The sequence below is a fragment of the Chiloscyllium plagiosum genome, chromosome 6 (genome assembly GCF_004010195.1).
Source record: "Chiloscyllium plagiosum isolate BGI_BamShark_2017 chromosome 6, ASM401019v2, whole genome shotgun sequence".
Classification (NCBI taxonomy): Eukaryota; Metazoa; Chordata; class Chondrichthyes; order Orectolobiformes; family Hemiscylliidae; genus Chiloscyllium; species Chiloscyllium plagiosum.
The window spans coordinates 73,926,332-73,946,608 of record NC_057715.1 but is presented as its reverse complement, the minus strand read 5'-3'; the positions used below and the strand labels follow the sequence as shown (position 1 = coordinate 73,946,608).

At 41.4% G+C, this 20,277-nt stretch overlaps 1 protein-coding gene across 1 annotated transcript in view; it reads left to right on the top strand.

Annotated features, from left to right (window-relative positions):
• Positions 1–13,792, top strand: part of LOC122550704 (solute carrier family 35 member F2-like) — a 65,563-nt gene extending 51,771 nt beyond the window's left edge. Inside the window, exon 8 of the mRNA XM_043691839.1 lies at positions 13,489–13,792. Coding sequence (XP_043547774.1) covers positions 13,489–13,704 — 216 coding nt within the window. The 3' untranslated portion in view covers positions 13,705–13,792. The remainder of the gene's footprint in view (positions 1–13,488) is intronic.
• The last annotated feature ends 6,485 nt before the right edge of the window (positions 13,793–20,277 follow it).

Genomic DNA, 20,277 nt, shown 5'->3' with positions numbered 1-20,277 from the left:
AGGCATTTGGTATGCTTTCCTTTATTAGTCAGAGTATTGAGTACAGGAGTTGGGAGGTCATGTTGCGGCTGTACAGGACATTGGTTAGGCCATTGTTGGAATATTGCGTGCAATTCTGGTCTCCATCCTATCGGAAAGATGTTGTGAAACTTGAAAGGGTTCAGAAAAGATTTACAAGGATGTTGCCAGAGTTAGAGGATTTGAGCTATAGGGAGAGGCTGAACAGACTGGGGCTGTTTTCCCTGGAGGGTCAGAGGCTGAGGAGTGATCTTATAGAGGTTTACAAAATTATGAGGGGCATGGATAGGATAAATAGACAAAGTATTTTCCCTGGTGTCTGGGAGTCCAGAACTAGAGGACATAGGTTTAGCGTGATACATGTATGGAATGAGCTGCCAGAGGATGTAGTGGAGGCTGGTACAATTGCAGCATTTAAGAGGCATTTGGATGGGTATATGAATAGGAAGGATTTGGACAGATATGGGCCGGGACCAGGCAGGTGGGACTAGATTGGATTGGGATATCTGTTTGGGGTCTGTTTCCCTGCTGTACATCTCTATGACTCTATGTTCATAAAAGAATGCTTCAGTGCAGTGCTGAATAATGACATAGATACAATGGATCATGATGTGGAATCAATTTAGGTTAAAATCCTGGAATCCCCTCATAATGGCATTGTGGGTCTAGCCTAGAGTACATGGACTGCAGTCATTTAAGAAGGCAGCTCACCATCACCTTCTCAAGTGCGACAAGGGATGGGTAATAAATGCTGGCCCAGCCAATGATAGCCAATTGTGGAAATAAGGAGTGGAAAGGGAAATAAGTCACATTTTGGAGTCATCTATAGGCCCCCAAAGAGTTACTTCATTGTTGGATAAATCAAGAAATAATGAAGGCGTGTAAGAAGGGCATACAACTGTCATGGATGCTCTTAATATGCTATTGACTGACAAATCAGATGGCAAAGGTGATCTGGAAGTAAAATTTGTAGAATGTATCAGCGATTGTTTCTTGGAGCGGCACATACTAGAATTTACTCAGGAACAGGCTGTTTAGATCAAGCAGTGTATAATGAAGTTGGATTAATAAGAGATTGCTTGTGAGACAGCTTTGAAAGCTAAAGTATAGACATCTTTCATTTATCCAATCAGGGTGCTCTTCAAAAGGCTATTGCATATATAGAGCCTTACTGAGGCCACATCTGGAGAAGTGTGTGTGGGTTTGGTCTCCTTGCCCATGGAAAGACAGACTTGGCATAGAGACAGTATAATGAAGGTTCTCCAAACCATTGTCTTCAACTTGAACAAAGGCAGTTTGACAGGTATGAAGAAAATGTCTGAAGTGGGTTGTAAAAATAGACTAAGGAATAAGTCAGTGGATGAAAGAGAGTCACCAAAGTAAGTATTGGACCCTTGGAAGACATGACTTGGGAATTAATAACTAGGAACAGAAAAATGGCAGATAGCTCAAAGAAATATCTTGCTTCAGTCTTCAAAGTGGATGATATTACAAACATCCTAAAGATAGCAGTTAAGTAAGATGCTAATGGGAGAGAAGACCTTATGATAGTCGAAATCACGAACTAATGGGACCAAAGGCAAACAGGTTGTTAAGCATTCATGTCTACTGGTGATTCAAGGCACTAACTAAACAACTGCGGTTTCAGGTTAAAACCTTAAGCCTCATGAACACATTAAGGACTTTAAACTGAGAGGAGCTGACAAAGATGGATTCACTTTTGTTCATATCAGGTGAAGGAAAATGTGGCAGTGTTGGACTTATCTCGACTAGAAAACATTAACTGTTGGCCTTAGACCTTTTTGGAACATTTAGGTTGGAACTTTGCTTGGCTCCCAACATGAGCATCTACATCAGAGGTGTCTGGGGTGATGTTCTTTTGGTTAAAAGTGAATGAGAGTTTTATTATTGGTAAATATCGAGATTAAAGCTTTGATCCAAAACCTCAACGTTGGACCATCTTGAACAGAAACTGTGAAATTTGTGTTTCTGGACAACATGATCAAAAGCTGTATGCAGATGATGAAATTGTTGAATCCTTTGTTACAGCTTTGAAGTACATCGGTAATGATTGCCCAGTCAAGTGACAACCTGTTCATGTTTAACAAGAAAAGATAGCTTTTGACCAGCAGTGGAGGTTGTAAGTATAATCAGTCAGAGCATTTTGAAGTTGAGGCTGGATCCTTTGAGAATCAGGATTGCTGAAGCGTAGGTTTGGAACGAATCAGACATTACTTTCAAGTGAGCTAATGGCTTCTCAGAGTTTGAGTTAAAGCTTTGTTCATTTTAGCTTCACCTTTAGAAAGTCGATATGACTAATAAGCTGAAAAATGCAGTTTCCAAAACCTTGTTATTTTTGTGAAAAGAATTTTTCAATGTCTATGTCCATATGTGCTGGTTCCAATGGTTAAGTTTTGACATAAAGAAGATGTTCTCTTCATGAGTACATGAGCTGTTATTATTTAATAATTGCTATCACTAGAAAGACAAAGTTCAGAAACAAAGTAAGAGGAGTTGGAATTATAGCATATTTTAGTTGTAAATGAAAACAGTTATACTGAGGTTCAGTTTCAGAGTAATCTCTCCAAAACATCAATATCTACATCATATTGGGTATTAAAAATCAAACTGTTCTGGGAAGCACCTCCACATAATATGCAGACTTTCAGCACTTTACAGGGCAATAAAAGTGATGAAATGTTGTATATGCCTAGAATAAACCCTTATCCTGTCACATTCGGCCTAACACTTTGGCTGTATCTGCTATGAACTGTATGCATAGTTTCTTTCCACCTATCAACTTCTGAGGAACTCCATCAGCATCCTTCAAATTCTATCAGTTTTCATTAACTTTCTAAATTTGCATATCAGTGATATCAAACTTAACTGGTGTCAGCATGAACACTTATTCAAATGTATTTTGACCAAGAAACTCTAATGGTATTCAGGAAACATTCTCCTATACAATATTGAAGAAAGGTCATTACCACCATCATAGGGTTCAATAATTTTTAACTGTTCCTCAAATATCTTGAAGCATGAAGGAGCACTTTTAATTGATTTACAGAAGGATAGCCAGTATGGTAGAAATAATCAGCCAACTTCATTTCTAAGTATTGGTTAATCAAGGTATTGTGCAATTTTATCATACCTGTATCCTATGCTTCGTATTAAAAGCCAAAATATGATTGGTACTTTAGAAAATAGTTTTTTCTACCTATGCTCTCACCTTCATGGAATTGTGTACTTAAACCATAGATCTCTATTCTACATCATTTTTATAATTGTATTCCCAATACTCAACTATAAACTATCTGTGTATACTGAGAACAAAAACTGGCCCTATACTGACCCTTCCAACCCTTCTCCAAAATACACATCCACATTAACTTATCTATTTTTTTCTTGTCTGTCAACCAACATTTCCTGTTAGATCACGGACCTGAGTATTTTCTTGTGAGACAGCTTTGAAAGCTAAAGTATAGACATCTTTCATTTATCCAAACAGGGTGCTCTTCAAAAGGCTATTGCATATAGAGAGCCTTACTGAGGCCACACCTGGAGAAGTGTTGTGGGTTTGGTCTCCTTGCCCATGGAAAGACAGACTTGGCATAGAGACAGTATAATGAAGGTTCTCCAAACAAATTCCTGGAATAAGGCCATTGTCCTTTGAGGAAGGCGGAAATAGTCTGGGTCTACATTCTCTGGAGTCTAGAAGAATCACCACAGCCACAGGTCATCACTGCAGGAGTTTCTTAGGACAGTGTCCCAGGCCCGACCACCTACAGCTGTTTCATCAGTGACCATTCCTTTCACCATAGTGTGGGAAGTGAGAATTTTCAGTGATAATAGCATCATGCTCTGTCTCATTTGTGGGTCCTCAGATACTGAAACAGTCCATGTCCATATTGCTGTAAGACCTGGTTAGCATTCATATCATTGATACTGTCCAGAACAAAGCAGCATGTTTGACTGGCACCACATCTACAAACATCTACTCACTCCACTACCAACCCTCAATGTATTATCCACAAGATGCACTACAATAACAGCACCAAGAATCCTTAGACACCCGTGACTTTTACCACCTTGAAGGAGAAGGGCAGCAGATGATTGGGAACAACAGCATCTGCAAGTTTCTTCCAAGGCACATATATTCTGATGGAACTAACTTGCTGATCCTTCAGTGCCACTGTGTTAAAATCCTGGACTTCCTAACAGCACTGTGAATGATCCTGCACCACAAGGAATGCAGCAGTTCAAGAAGGCAGCTCACTACCACATTCTCAAGGACAACCAGATGCCAACAATGGGTTGGAAGATGCAAAGTCACCTTTTCTTTCTTCTGGTAACTGATTATTTTTGGGTGGCACAAAAATAAATGCTGGCTTAGGCAGTGACACCTACATCTCATGGTGCAAATAAAAGAAGAGATAGGATCTCACTCAAACATACACAATTTTTACAGGGATATATGCAGGAAGGGTGTTTCTCCTGACCATGGGAGTCTTGAACCATGAGACACAGCCTCAGAATAAGGGACAACCTTTTAGGATTGAGATGAGGATGAATTTCTTTACTCAGAGGTGGTGAATCTTTGGAATTTTTCACTCAGAGGGCTGTGAAGGCTCAGTCATTGCATGTTCAAGATAGAAATTGATGGCTTTTTGCATACTATAAACAGGGAAATGGGGATAGTGCAGAAAAATGGTGTTGCAATCAAAGATCTCATTGAATGGTGGAGCAAACTTACAGGTTGAATGCTTTACTTCTGCTTCTATTTCATATGTTCTTAATTATCAAACAAGATTTCGCTTTAACAAATCTGCTGGCTGTCCTTGAATTAAACCTTGTATTTAGCATTTCTCACCAATTTTAACTCAATTTGTAGATCCTAAGCAAGTCCACCACAGTTAATAGACTTGTGGTTGATAGTAACTTGATTTATTCTTCTCTCCAGTTTTGAACAAAACTCTTGAGAAGAAGCTAAAGGCATAAATCCAATTCAAATTTAAATCAGTGAATTTCCATTTTCAGTACTCTGGGAATTCATTTCATCAGCCACTATTAAATTGCAGTTTACTAACAATAATTCTTCACTTCAGACCACTTGAATTTTATTCCTCCAAAGTTTTGCATAAATTGGCATTACCTGAATGCGATTCTAATCCTGGGATTGAAAGTCTTTATTTAGTCATCACAAGCTGTCTCTTTCTCATGTGCACAGTGGCTCAGTAGGTTAGCACTGCTACCTCACGACACCAGGAACCTGGGCTTGATTCCACTCTCAGGTGACTGTCTATGTGGAGTTTGCACATTCTCTTGTGTCTGTGTGGTTTCCTTCAGGTGCTCTGATTTCCTCCCATAGTCCAAACTTTGCGGGTTAGGATTGGCCATGGGAATTGTTAAATTGTAGGGATAGGGTAAATGTGGACTTGATGGATCAATGGCCTGTACCCACATTGAAGAGATTCTAGGATTGCCATCGGTGAGTCCTTGGTAGTTATTGAGAGAACAATGGACAAGACTAAACAAATGTAGAGAACTACTGGAGGAAATGAAAATAAATATGACAAAAATGGTATTTCTTTTTGATACTTCATAACTTGATTAGTAACATTGATGTCCATACACATGACTTCCTTTGAAAATTAACTTTTTGTTCATTTGAGAACTCTGAATGAAGAAATAACTGAAGATTCAATAATTGTTAAATAATAATTCATGATGTCGCAACATCATTATGTGGCATAATTGCAATCAGTATTCTGTGTTCATAAGTCAACCTAACTGATGCACCCACAGTTTTTGATAATATTGCATTTAATTTATGTTAGATTTTATTGTTAGAAGATCAGAAAGTTGTTCTAAAGTGCTTGGCAATAGTATCGACAATTAAAGATTACATCCCCAGTAACAGACTTCAGGCTTTTTCTTGGTTAGATAATTACAGAATGGTGCAAAGGTTGGTGTCTCCCAGTAGCAGTGTGTAGGAGGATACCATGGAAACCAAAAGAAAAATATCAAGTCACTACTGCGATTAACATCAACCTCCTACTGTGATCTAATACACCACTTTATATCAACCAGTCAACTAATATGAAAGGTTACCATTAAAATTCTTCCCTGTTTCTTTTTTAAGATAACTATTAAAGGTTAATTCTTGACTCTGTTCTCAGCTGTGTCTATTTGTGGGTGGAATGCATTGCACAATAGTTACCATAGTTACATATTTAATTAATCATTCTTATGCTTCTACATTAAAAAGAAACTATCTGAAAAGTATCATAGACTGCAAACTGCTAATAGACATTTCTGAATTTCAGACTTTAGAGGTGGGTTTTTATGTAGAGAAAGTCTTATCTGTATGAGATAAGAATGCAGAAACAGAATTTCAGATATTGTATCTCATGTGCTCAGTTATATTTTAGTTATAAATTCATTTTGGTCAAACTAATACAACCGAAAAAGTAGCAAGCTTGAGGACTGAGAGCAATTTAGAATTCAGCAGAGGACCATGACGTGAAAAAAGTATAAGAGTAAATTTCAAGGCACATAAAAGTGGACAGTAAGAGCTTCTATAACACTATCTAAACAAAAAAAGATTAGTGAGGACGAATGTAGACCCTTTAGTGTCTGAAATCGAAGAATTGATAATGGAGAACAAGGAAATGACAGAACACTTATGTAATTACTTTTGTCCTGTCTTCACAATTGAAATCACAAATAACTTACCAAAAGTGCTAAGAAAGGAAGGATCTTTTGGATAGGAGGCACTGAAGGAAATTAGAGTCATAGAGTTATGGAGGTATATAGCATGGAAGCAGACCCTTTGGTCCAACTCATCCATGTCGACCAGATATCCAAATTAATCTAGTCCCATTTGCCAGCACTTGGCCCATATCTCTTCAAACCCTTTCTATTCATATACCTATGCCTTTTAAATGTTGTAATTGTACCAGCCTACACCACTTCCTCTGGCAGCTCATTCCATACACGCACAACCGTCTGCATGAAAAAGTTGCCCCTAAAGTTTCTTTTAAATCTTTCCCCTCTCACCTTAAACCTATGCTCTCCAGTTTGGACATCCCACCCAGGGAAAAAGACCTTGGCTATTCACCCTATCTATGCCCCTCATGATTTTATAAACCTTTATTAAGTCACTCCTCAGTCTCCAACACTCCAGAGAATATAGCCCCAGCCTATTTAGCCTCTCCTTATAACTCAAGCCTTCAATCCTGGCAATATGCTTGTAAATCTTTTCTGAACCCTTTCAAGTTTCATAACATCCTGCCTCTAGCAGGAGGATCAGAATTGAATGCAGTAACCCAAAACTGGCCTAAAAATTAGAACTCATAAAACAAAAAGTGCTGGAGAAATTAATGGGACTTAACAACTGATAAATCTCCAGGGTTTGATAATCTACATGCTGGAGTATTAAAAGAGTGCTCAATGAAATTAAGGACACGTTGTCTGTCATCTTCCATAATTCTGCAGATTCTGGAATTGACCCAGCAGACTGAAGGGTGGAAAATGTAATCTCACTGTTTAAAAAGAAGGCAAAGGAAAAATGGCGAATTAAAGACTGGTTACTCCAACATCAGTGATATGCAAAATGCTGGAGAACATTATAAAAAATGTGATAAAAAACCGCTTAGAAAATACCAAAAAAATTACACAAAGTCAACGTGGATTATGAAAGGGAAATGGTGTTTGATAAACCTATTGGAATGTTTTGAAGAGGTAACTAATACCTCTTCACTGAGGGTGAACCAGTAATATGGTGTATTTGGATTTTCAAAAAACTTGTGATCAAGTCCCACAAAATAGGTTACTGTGCCAAATTGAAGCACATGATTGATAATATATTGGCATGGACTAAGAATTTGTTAGCGGAGCGTGGGAATAAGTGGGTAATTTTCAGAATGCAAAGCAATAACAACTGGGGTATCACAGATATTAGATTGGATTTCAGATATTCGCAATTGATATCAATTATTTGGATGAGTTAATCAAGTGTAATATTTCCAAGTTTGCTTATGACACAAAACTACAGGAGTGTGAGTGATGAGAAGAAGATAATCTATTTCAAACTTTGGAGATGCTGGTGTTGGACTGGGGTGTACAAAGTTAAAAATCACACAACACCAGGTTATAGTCCAACAGGTTTAATTGGAAGCACTAGCTTTCGGAGCGACGCTCCTTCATCAGGTGGTTGAGTATAAGATCATAAGACACAGAATTTATAGCAAAAGTTTATAATGTGATGTAACTGAAATTATATATTGAAAAAGATCTGGATTGTTTGTTAAGTCTCTTATCTTTTACAATGAACATGTTGGTTTCCATTCTTTCATATGTAAATCTCAGAACTTTTTTTAAAGTTACATTCTCAAGTGAACTTTAACAACTGATGTCATGTTGGCCCAGATAATGCATTTAAGGTGTGAGGTGCCCTGTGTGAGGCTGTCTGTGCCACAATGTTCAGACTGATTCTAATCTAAAAACCAGATTTACAGAATCTTACATGGATTCAGGCAGTTTTTCAGCAAAATAAAATGTAATTCTGCAAGTACAAATTCACCCCACAAACATATGTGTGTGGTGTGTGTGTGTGTGGAGGTGGGGTGGGGTGGGGGCATTATGAGTGTCTGTGAGAGAGTGTGCGTGCATGTGTGTGAGTGTGAGTGAGAGCTTGTGTATAAGAGAGGGTCTGCATGAGTAGGGGTGTGTGTGTGTGTGGTCACCTGTAGAGTGACATGAACCCAAGGTCCTGGTTGAGGCCATCCCCATGGCTATGGAACTTAGCTATCAGCCTGTGTTCGGCCACTTTGCTTTGTTGCCTGTCCTGAAGTCTGCCTTGGAGGAGAGACACCTGTTGGTCCAAAGTTGAATGTGCTAGACTGCTGAAGTGTTCTCCGACTGGAAGGGAACACTTCTGTGTGTTGATTGTTGTGCGGTGTCCATTCATCCATTGCCGTAGCCTCTACTTGGTACCATACCTCAGGGCATCCTTGCCTGCAGCGTATGAGATAGACAACGTTGGCCGAGTCACATGAGTACCTGCCACATGGTAATGGGGGTATCTATGTCGACGCTCTGACATGTCTTGCAACGTCTACCATGACAACGTTGTATGGTGTGTCCTGAAAGATGGGTAGTTTGCTACAAACCATGATCTGTTTGAGGTTTGGTGGTTGTTTAAAGGTGAGAAGTGCACGCCAAGAACAAGAAAGTGGACAAACTAGGCATCACCACCAACAGTAGCCAAGCCCACACTGGCACCACAGTTGAAAACGTTATCCCCGCGGGGAAGTCGATCGTCAACTTATCGAACCACACTCTTCAACCAGAAGAGTTCATAGCAGGGGTCTCAATTTCTGTCCCACCACCAAAATGGACCCCGTCGGTCTTGCAGCAGACATGGAGGAATTCATCAGACGAATGAGACTCTGGGAATTCTTTCAAGGCACCAGCAGTGATCCCAGTGAACCCACTAAGGAACTGGAACAGTCATGAAAGGGATCCGTGGAGGACCGATCAAAGAAGAAGTCGACTTGGAAACCACCGGAGGGCCGCCCCCTGGGCTTGCCATATATGCTCAAACCGTCAGGAAATATATAAATGCCAGATTCATCAGCCGCACCCACAAGTTAAAGCAGAACATCACCCAATCACAATGCAATGCCGTCCATGCTCTCAAAACCAATCACAACATTGTCATCAAACCAGCAGATAAAGGAGGAGCCATCTTCATTCAGAATAGAACAGATTACTGCAAGGAAGTGTACTGACAACTGAGCAACCAAGAACACTACAGGCAAGTAAACACATTGATCAGAACTTTGAATCCAGTCCTTCAGAGTTCTCTACACGCCCTCATCCCACGTACTTTTTGCAAACGTGACTTCTACTGCCTTCCGAAGATACACAAAGCCAACATACCAGGAAGTCCCGTCATATCAGGAAATGGGACCCTGTGTGGGAACCTTTTGGCTATGTCAAAGGCTCTTGAAACCCATTGTACAGGGGACCCCCAGCTTCTGTCACGACACTACAGATTTCTTACAGACACTCAGCACCCACGGACCAGTCGATCCGGGAACATTCCTCATCATAATGGATGTTTCAGCACTCTACACCAGCATCTCCCACAATGACAACATTGCGGCAACAGCCTCAACGCCAACAACTGCTAATCTCCGAGCACAGTCCTACAACTCATCCGTTTTATCTCGACCACAACATTTTCACCTTTGACAGCCAGTTCTTCATCCAGACACATGGAACAGCCATGGGGACAAATTTTGCACCCCAATATGCCAACATGTTTATGCACAGGTTCGAACAAGACTTCTTCTCTACACAGGACCTCCAACCAATACTATACACTAGGTACATTGACAACATTTTCTTCCTCTGGACCCATGGCCAGAAGTTGCTGAAAAAAATGACACAGTGATATCAACAAGTTTCATTCCACCATCAAACTCACCATGGTCTACCTCTCCTATTTGTCTTACTCTTGGACACATGTATCTCCATCAAGAATGGGCACCTCAGCACTTTCCTCAACTGAAAACCCACGGATAACCTCACGATGCTACACTTCTCCAGCTTCCACCTGAAACATATCAAGACAGCCATCCCCTAGGGACAAGCCCTGCACACATACAGGATCTGTTCAGTTGAGGAGGAACGTGATGGGCACCTGGAAGTACTCAAGGTTGCCCTCATAAGAACAGGGTACGATGCTCAACTCATCGACTGCCAGTTCTGATGTGCCACAGCAAGAAACTGTAATGACCTCCTCAGGAGACAGACACTTGCTGCAACCAATAGAGTACCCTTCGTTGTCCAGTACCTCCCAGGAAATGAAAAACTACTCCATGTTCTTCGCAGCCTGCAACACATTATCAATGAGGATGAACACCTCGCCAAGACCTTCCCCACACCTCCACTTCTCGCCTTAAACAACCACCAAACCTCAAACAGATCATTATTCGTAGCAAACTGCCCAGCTTTCAGGACAACACCATACAACCTTGTCATGGTAGATGCTGCAAGACGTGTCAGAATGTCGACACGGATACCACCATTATGCGTGGGGACACCTCCCACCATGTACGTGGCGGGTACTCATGCGACTCAGCCAACATTGTCTATCTCATATGCTGCAGGCAAGGATGCCCTGAGGCATGGTACATTGGTGAGATCGAGCAGAGGCTACAGCAATGGATGAATGGACACTGCACAACAATCAACAGACAGGAGTGTTCTTTCCCAGCCAGAGGACATTCGACCTCGGACCATCGGGCGACCGTCCTCCAAAGCGGACTTTGGGACAGGCTACAACGCAAAGTGGCTGAGCAGAGACTGATAACCAAGTTCAGTACCCCTGGGAATGGCCTCAACCTGGACCTTGGGTTCATATCACTCTACAGGTGACCCCACTGCACTACACACAGACACAGACAGACACATGCACACACACAGACAGATGTACACTCACAGACATACACACACACACTCTTAGACACCCATACACTCACGCAGACCCTCTCTCATACACAAGCCCTCTCTCATATGCTCAGACATTCACTTCCACACTCACATGCACACATGCACCCCTTCACAGACTTATACTCCTTTACACACACGCATACACTCTCTCTCTCTCTCTCTCTCTCTCTCTCTCTCTCTATCTCTCACTCACAGACATTCATAAGAACCCCCCCCCTCCCCTCCCCAACACACACACACATAGGTTTGTGGGATGAATTTGTACTTGCAGAATTACATTTTACTTTGCTGAAAAACTGCATGAATCCATGTAAGATTCTGTAAATCCGTTTTTTAGATTCGAATCAGTCTGAACATTGTGGCACAGACAGTCTCACACAGGGCACTTCACACCTTAAATGCATTATCAGGGCCAACATGACACCAATTGTTAAAAATCACTTGAGAATGTAACTTTAAAAAAGTTCTGTGATTTACATATGAAAGAACTGAAACCAATATGTTCATTCTAAAAGATGAGAGACTTAACAAACAATCCAGGTCTTTTTCAATTTTATCACACTGTAAATGTTTGCTATAAATTCTGTGTCTTACAATGTTATACTCCACAACCACCTGATGAAGGAGCAGCGCTCTGAAAGCTAGTACTGCCAAATAAACCTGTTGGACTATAACCTGATGTTGTGTGATTTTTAACCTATTTCAAACTGTAATGGGTCTACATTTGTTTTCATTTTTTTACATACTTATAGAAGCTCTTGCTGTCTGCCTTTATGTTCCTTGCAAGTTTTACCCTCATACTCCGTTTTTTCCCCTCATAATCACCTCTTGATCCTGTTTCATTGAATTCTAAACTGTTCCAAGTCTGCAGCTTGCTATATTTTTCAGCAGGTTTATATCAATCCTCTTTGTTTCTAATACTATTTTTAATATATTTTGTTAACCATGGTTAAGCCACTTTTCCTGTTCTATTCTTTTGTCCAAAAGGAATGCATATTCAGGCAAGTTCAGTGAGTGAGCAAATATATAGCAGTCGCAGTATGACTTGGAGAAAGGTGATGTTGTCTACTTTGTTCGGAAAACAGAATGGCAGAGTGTTATTTAAATAGTGATAGATTGAGAAATGTTGTTGTCCACAGGGACCTGGGTATCCTTGTGCACCAGTCACTGAAAGCAAGCATGGAAGTGCAACAAGCATATAGAAAGGCAAGGTTTATTGCAGGAGGGTGTGAGTGCAGGAAGAAGGAAGTCTTACTGACTTGATGAGGCCATATTATTGTTGTTTTCAATTTTGGTCTTCTTACCTAAGAAACGATATACTTACATAAGAGGGAGTGCAGCAAAGATTCCTGGAATGAGAGGTTTGCTGTGTGAGGAGAGATCAGGTTGAGCAGGATGGTATTTTCTCTGAGTTTGGAAAAATGAGAGGGTATCTCATTGAATAGTATAAAATTCTATTAGGGCTAGACAGATCAATGCAGAGATGATGTTTCCTGAGCTGAGGAGTCCAAAACAAAAAGTCACAGTCTCAGGATATGCAGTAGGCCATTTCAGACTGAGATGAAAGAGATTTCCTCAGTCAGAGAATGGTGAACCTGTGGAATTCTCTACCACACAGAAGGTGATGAGGTTCACAAATATTTTGCAGAAAGAACTAGATAGATTTCTAGAAGCTGTAAGTGCCAACAATATGGAGGGAGAATGGTTTTGAGAGTAAGGATCAACCTTGATCATGTTGAATGGCAGAGTGGGCTCAAGTCACTGAATGGTTGACTCCTTTCCTTATTTGTTTCAATGCTTCTGTGTGCTGTTAAGTAGAAAACTTGAAGTTGAAACGTTTCATATATTTGGGGAGTTTAGCAACAATATGATTTACTTAAATTGAATTAATATGTAAAGATTGAAAAGCCTCAGAATAGTTGAATTTTCAATTCTTTTCTTTATTAGTTTTCAGTACTGTATGTCCTGGCATTTGCGATCATTATGGTTGGATTTGTTCTTTACAACACCACTCCATCACACGTTGCTGAGGTCCAGATTCAACATCAAACTGCAGCCAGTGGATTTGATGACTCTGTTCGTGTAAATTACATCAATACCCAAGAACCTACTATTCGTTTTACCTCCACAGACCACCCTGTGGTTACAGTTGTGCAACTGTAAAGATCTTTTCGCACTGCTTGTCATGTTTTTAAATGCATTTATTCTGTTTCTTTACATGGAGATACAATTAAAATTCCTTAAGAGTAAACAAGTTTCCCTTTATTAAATTAAACATAAGGCAACTATATTTTACATTGTGCAAACAGTTACAGTACAGAACCAACAATCATGTTCAGATTCAAAAATAATACCTTTGCTCACATCAGTCTTTCTATGTAAATATGACTGTTTACTGGCTTAGTGGGAGATACATTTTTGTCTTGTTCAGGCATTGGTTGAGTTTAGACAGATGCAGATGTTATGACTGCCTAATATTTTTCAGGGTTTCAATTGGCAGGATGGGCTAAGGGTCAGTCAAAAAGTGGGGGAGGGCTAATTGGATGAGCTATACATCCCAGAGACCACTTTGAATAGTTCAAGATTAAAAATAAAAATATATAACTGAAAGAGCATCTACCTTCATTCTGCTGCCTCCACCATTGGTCCTGAGCCCTGAGCATGATTCCTGCACCTCCATCCTTCCTCTACCACCACGCCACCTGCGCCAAACCTACCAACTTAGGAGTCGCCACTCTTCAGACACCATCTCTTTGCTGCCAATGCTGCCATTGATGCTGGATCTGTGCTGAACCCACACTCGCCCTATAACCAGGGGTCCCCAACTCCACTGCCATCAAGGGGGGAGGGTTCAGAGCCTGGTGAGGATGAGGGCAAGCTGGAAGGAGAGTCCAGAATCTGGGGTGTTGGGGAGGCGTGGCAAGGGAGGTTTCTAACCATGATGGAGCATAATGGACATGAAGCAGATGGAGAGGGAGGATTCCAGGCCTTGGATGTTTGGGAGTTTGGGGGACGGGGTTGGGATGTCAAGCTTTCTTGGGAAATAGCAACTTGGACTACAGTAACTCCTACCAGCAACCAAATGAGCTCCTTGTGATTCTGAATGGCAAGCTGCAGATAACATGGTTGCTATAAAACCTAGAATGTATGCCCATGGGAATTGGGCAAAGCTATTATTCTGTTAAGTAGACAAGAAATGGAAATACAGGCGAAAATATGTCACTTGAACAATGTCAAGTTTGAGTAAATATGATATAATAAAAATGTACCAAACTTTCTCTACCGAAGCAGTTCCTCTAGGGGGCACCATCACATTAGTTTAGATGCATATGGTCTGTACAACCTTGAGAAGCAACAGTGCATAAAATATGCTAACTATACTGTTCTTTCTTCATTCTATTTAGCATACTGTATAGCTCCAATAATATTCTAAAACCGTTCATTTTCATGTTTTTTGAAAATTCACTTTGCTTTTCAAAACTTGAACCAAATTGCAGGAAATATTTGCATTCTATAGAACAGGAAAAAATTAGTGCATTTAAATGATATACTTTTCTTTCTTATGATGATTTTGAAGTTATCAAAATAAGGATTGTGAGTAACATGGACAATTTTATGCAACTAGCTTGTTATAATGTTCATAAATCTTCATATTTTCCATGAAATATAAAAACAATCAAGAATCTTCTTGCTGAGCTCTTTGCAAATGCTGAAATTTGAAAATGATTTCTTAATTCTTACCTGACGCAATTACAACCACAGACTGAAATCAAGCCACAGCAGAGACATACTATACACTGCTTCTGAAGCAAATCTATCAGCCAAAATATAATTCCTTTTTTTACAAGTAGAGACAACACACATTAATTAAAGTCTGCAGGGCCTGGCTACAGACAACAGGGAAAGTTGGCAAGTGATGAAATGCTTGTAACTGGTGCAGAAAATGCACCCACATTCTGTGATGTTGCAGCAGGAGCTCTAGATGATGGGAGTGATGGGGTTGGGAGATTTCTTCCCACTCAGGGGAACAGGAAGTCTCCAAGGTAACCAGGCAACAAGCCAAGAAGAGGTTGCTAAATACATAATGCTTAGACCATGGATCCCAGGGAATGCCTACAATGATCTCACCAGAGTTACTCAGGTAAGAGGAGGAAGTGAGGGCTGCAGATGCTGGAGATCAGAGCTTAAAATGTGTTGCTGGAAAAGCGCAGCAGGTCAGGCAGCATCAAAGGAACAGGAGAATCGACGTTTCGGGTTCCTGAAGAAGGGCTTATGCACGAAACGTCGATTCTCCTGTTCCTTGGATGCTGCCTGACCTGCTGCGCTTTTCCAGCAACACATTTACTCAGGTAAGAACCTTATTTCTCAGGTCAGTTACTCTTTCCTCATACCTGACCCACCTGCAGTCTACCTTGTACTCAACATTTTATTTCCCTGCTTCCCCAACTTTCCAATGTATACTGTTCTACAATTCATGCCATCTCATTAGGCATGAAAACGTGTTGCTGGAAAAGTGCAGCAGGTCAGGCAGCATCCAAGGAGCAGGAGAATCGACATTTCGGGCATGAGCCCTTATTCAGGAATCTGCAGGAGAATCGACGTTTCGGGCATGAGCCCTTCTTCAGGAATCATTAGGCAGTCTGCCACTGTTGCAAGTGTCACTTTGAACTGAATTCTAAAAACATTTCATAAACATATAGAGAGCTACATTGCTCTTAGCGGTGCCCATTTGTTTTGGGCATTACAAGGTCCCTCAAAGTCTCACAATGGCGAATGCAGAGTGCACAGCTTTGATGTGATGTGGGTCGGTGCCATCAGTCTGGTATGGTTAGTATGTATGATGTTGATTAGCAATATGCAGAGTGAATGTTGATGTTAGTCACCATGTAACACCATTGGTGCCAATGCTGTAATATTGGAACTTCGCATGATATCCTTGCTTACCCTTCCACAACTTTAAACAGGTTCAATAGCAAACTGCATCTCTCTACTAAATCCATTTAAAGGAATCACCAACATACTCACAGGTTCCTTACTGAACTATTATTCTACCTTCTCCTGCAATTCTACACATTTTGGGTGCTTTTCACAATTAACTAAAGTTTCATAAATCTACAGGGAGGAAAATGGTGCAGGCTGAATGACATTTTTTGCTGATTTTAAGGCTTCTGCAGAAATGAACTGTTCCCAGAACAACTCAACACAAATACGCCATTGTCATTGTCGGAAATGCATTGACCATGACTAGGAGAATAAGGGAGTGGTCACTCAAACCAGGACAGATTTATAGATGGGACAATACACTCATGGAGTCATAGAGTCATTCAGCACAGAAACAGACCTTTTGATCCAACCCATCGGTGCCATCCAGACATCCCAATCTGACCTCGTCCCATTTGCCAGCATTTAGCCCATATCCTTCCAAAACCTTCCTAATCATATACCTGTCCAAATGTCTCTTAAAGTTTGTAACTGTACCTGCATTTACCACTCCTTTGGCAGATAGTTAAATGTCAGAAGCACCAAAATGGTCTCTTTGCCAAAGCAAGAAGTGAAATCGAAAAAAAATCCAGGAATTAATGTAATTGTTTGATCCATTTTTCATTGTCATTCAGGATAACTTCCATCAGCTCACATAAGGTGTAAGGATTTCTAACATCTTTAATCTGTTTGGTAAGACTGAGCTGCAGCATCTGTAAACAAGTCCCTCATAAGGAGCAGGCAGCTTGAACATTGGGCTTGACCTTGGAATGGAGCTGAACCCGTAGCTATCTCCATCTTATTATTAACAAAGCTGGGGGCTTCATTTGAGGGATTGGGGTATTAACCTGGCTCAGTTTCATCATGACTGAAATACCGACCACCTTTACCATCTCCAATGACTGCTGCCCCTTATTAGGCTAAAGTGGATAGAGAAATTAATTTTCTCATTCCTTACTTCTATTCCATCAAGACTGTGGACCAATGCATTTCACTAAAGTCACCAGGTTATTTCAGAACTTTAACAGTTCAGCAGTTCGTGCAGTTATTTAGAGGCAGAGAGACATGTACAGCACAGAAACAGACCCTTGGTCCGACTCGACCATGCCGACCAGATAATCTAAATTAATCCAGTTCCATTTGCCAGCGTTTGAACCATATAATTCTAAACCCTTCTGATTTGCATACTCATCCAGATACCTTTTAAATATTGTAATTGTACCCATCTCATTACTATGGTAGCTCATTCCATAACACACGGCTCTACATGAAAAAGTTGCTCCTTAGGTCCCTTTTAAATCTTTTCCTCTCACCCTAAACCTAGGCCCTCTAGTTTTGGATACCTCCACCCTGGTAAAAGACCTTGTCTATTATCCACGCCCCTCATTATTTTATAAAGCTCCAGCCTCTGATGCTCCAGGGAAACTAGCCCCAACCTATTCAATTTCTCTCTATAGCTCAAACCCTCTGACCCTGGCAACATACCTTATAAATCTTTTCTGAACTTCCTTCCTATACCTAAGGAGACCAGAATTGTGCACAGTATTCCAAAAGTGGCTGAAACAATGTCCTGTACAGTTGCAATGTGACCTCCCAACTTCTATACTCAATGCACTGACCAATAAAGGCATGCATACCAAACATCTTCCTCACCTGTGACTCTACTTTCAGGGAATTATGAACTTGCACTCCAAGGTCTCTTTGTTTAGCAACACTCTGCAGGATCTTACCATTCAGTCTATAAGTCCTGCCCTGATTTGCCTTTCCAAAATGCAGCACCTCACATTTATCTGATTTAAATTCTATCAACCACTCTGCAGCCCATTAGCCCTTTTGATCAAGGTCCCATTGTACTCTGGGGAACCTTCTTGACTGTCCACTACACCACCAATTTTGGTGTCATCTGCAAACTTACTAACTATACCTCCTATACCTCATCCCATGTACTTCTCGTGTAGGTGACTTCTACTGCCTTCCAAAGGTACACAAAGCCAATACACCAGGACGTCCCATCGTATCAGGCAATGGGACCCTGTGTGAGAATCTCTCCAGCTATGTTGAAGGCATCTTGAAACCTATTGTACAGGGGATCCCCAGCTTCTGTCGCGACACTACAGATTTCTTACAGAAACTCAGCACCCATGGACCAGTCGAACCGGGAACATTCCTCGTCACAATGGATGTTTCAGCACTCTACACCAGCATCCCCCACAATGATGGCATTGTGGCAACATCCTCAGTACTCAACACCAACAACTGCCAATCTCCAAACACCATCCTACAACTCATCCACTTTATCCTCGATTACAACGTCTTCACCTTTGACAACCAGTTCTTCATCCAGACACATGGAACCCCATTATGCCAACATCTTCATGCACAGGTTCGAATAAGACTTCTTCTCTATGCAGGATCTCCAACCAACATTATACACCAGGTACATTGACGACATTTTCTTCCTCTGGACCCATGGTGAGGAGTCACTGAAAAAAACGACACAGTGACATCAACAAGTTTCATCCCACCATCAAACTCACCATGGACTACTCTCTACTATTTGTCTCATTCTTGACACATGCATCTTCATCAAGGATGGACACCTCAGCGCCACACTCTACGGCAAATCCACAGACAACCTCACAATGCTACACTTCTCCAGCTTCCACCCAAAACATATTAAAACAGCCATCCCCTATGGACAAGCCCTAGGCATACACTGGATCTGCTCAGTTGAGGAGGAATGTGATGGGCACCTGGTAGTACTCAGGGATACCCTCACAATAACAGGGTACGATGCTCAACTCATCGACCGCCAGTTCCGACGTGCCACAGCAAGGAACCATAATGACCTCCTCAGGAGACAGACATATGCTGCAACCAACAGGGTACCCTTCATTGTACAGTATTTCCCAGGAGCTGAAAAACTACGCCATGTTCTTCGTGACCTGCAACACATTGTCAATGAGGATGAGCACCTCACCAAGACCAACCCCGCACTTCCACTGCTTGCCTTTAAACAACCACCAAACCTCAAACAGATTATTGTTTATAGCAAGCTGCCCGGCTTTCAGGACAACTCCATACAACCCTGTCACGCAGGCGCTGCAAGACGTGTCAGTGTATGGACATCGATACCACCATTACATGTGGGGACTATGTACGCGGCAGGTACTCATGTCACTCAGCCAAAGTTGTCTATCTTATACATTGCAGGCAAGGGTGCCCTGAGGAATGGTACGTTGGGGAAAGCGAGCAAAGGCTATGACAACGGATGAATGGGCACCGCACAACAATCAACAGACAGGAGTGTTCCCTCCCAGTTAGGGAACACTTCAGCGGTCCAGGACATTCGACCTCGGACCATCCTCCAAGGGGTATTTTGGGACAGGCAGCAATGAAAAGTAGTCGAGCAGAGGCTGATCGCTAAGTTCCATACCCATAGGGAGGGCCTCAACCGGGATCTTGGGTTCATGTCACACTATACACACACACACACACACACACATTCCCACACTCACACATGCATCCCCTCGGAGAGTTAGACCACTCTACACTCACGCACACACATATATACTGTCTCTCACAGACACTCACAACTCCCCAGCCCAGACACACACACACTCCAACACTCACACATACACCCCCTCACAGACTTAAGACACTCTACACTCACTACACACACATATACGCACTCTCACGCTCACAATCCCCAACCCAGACACACACACACACACACACACACACACACACACCCAC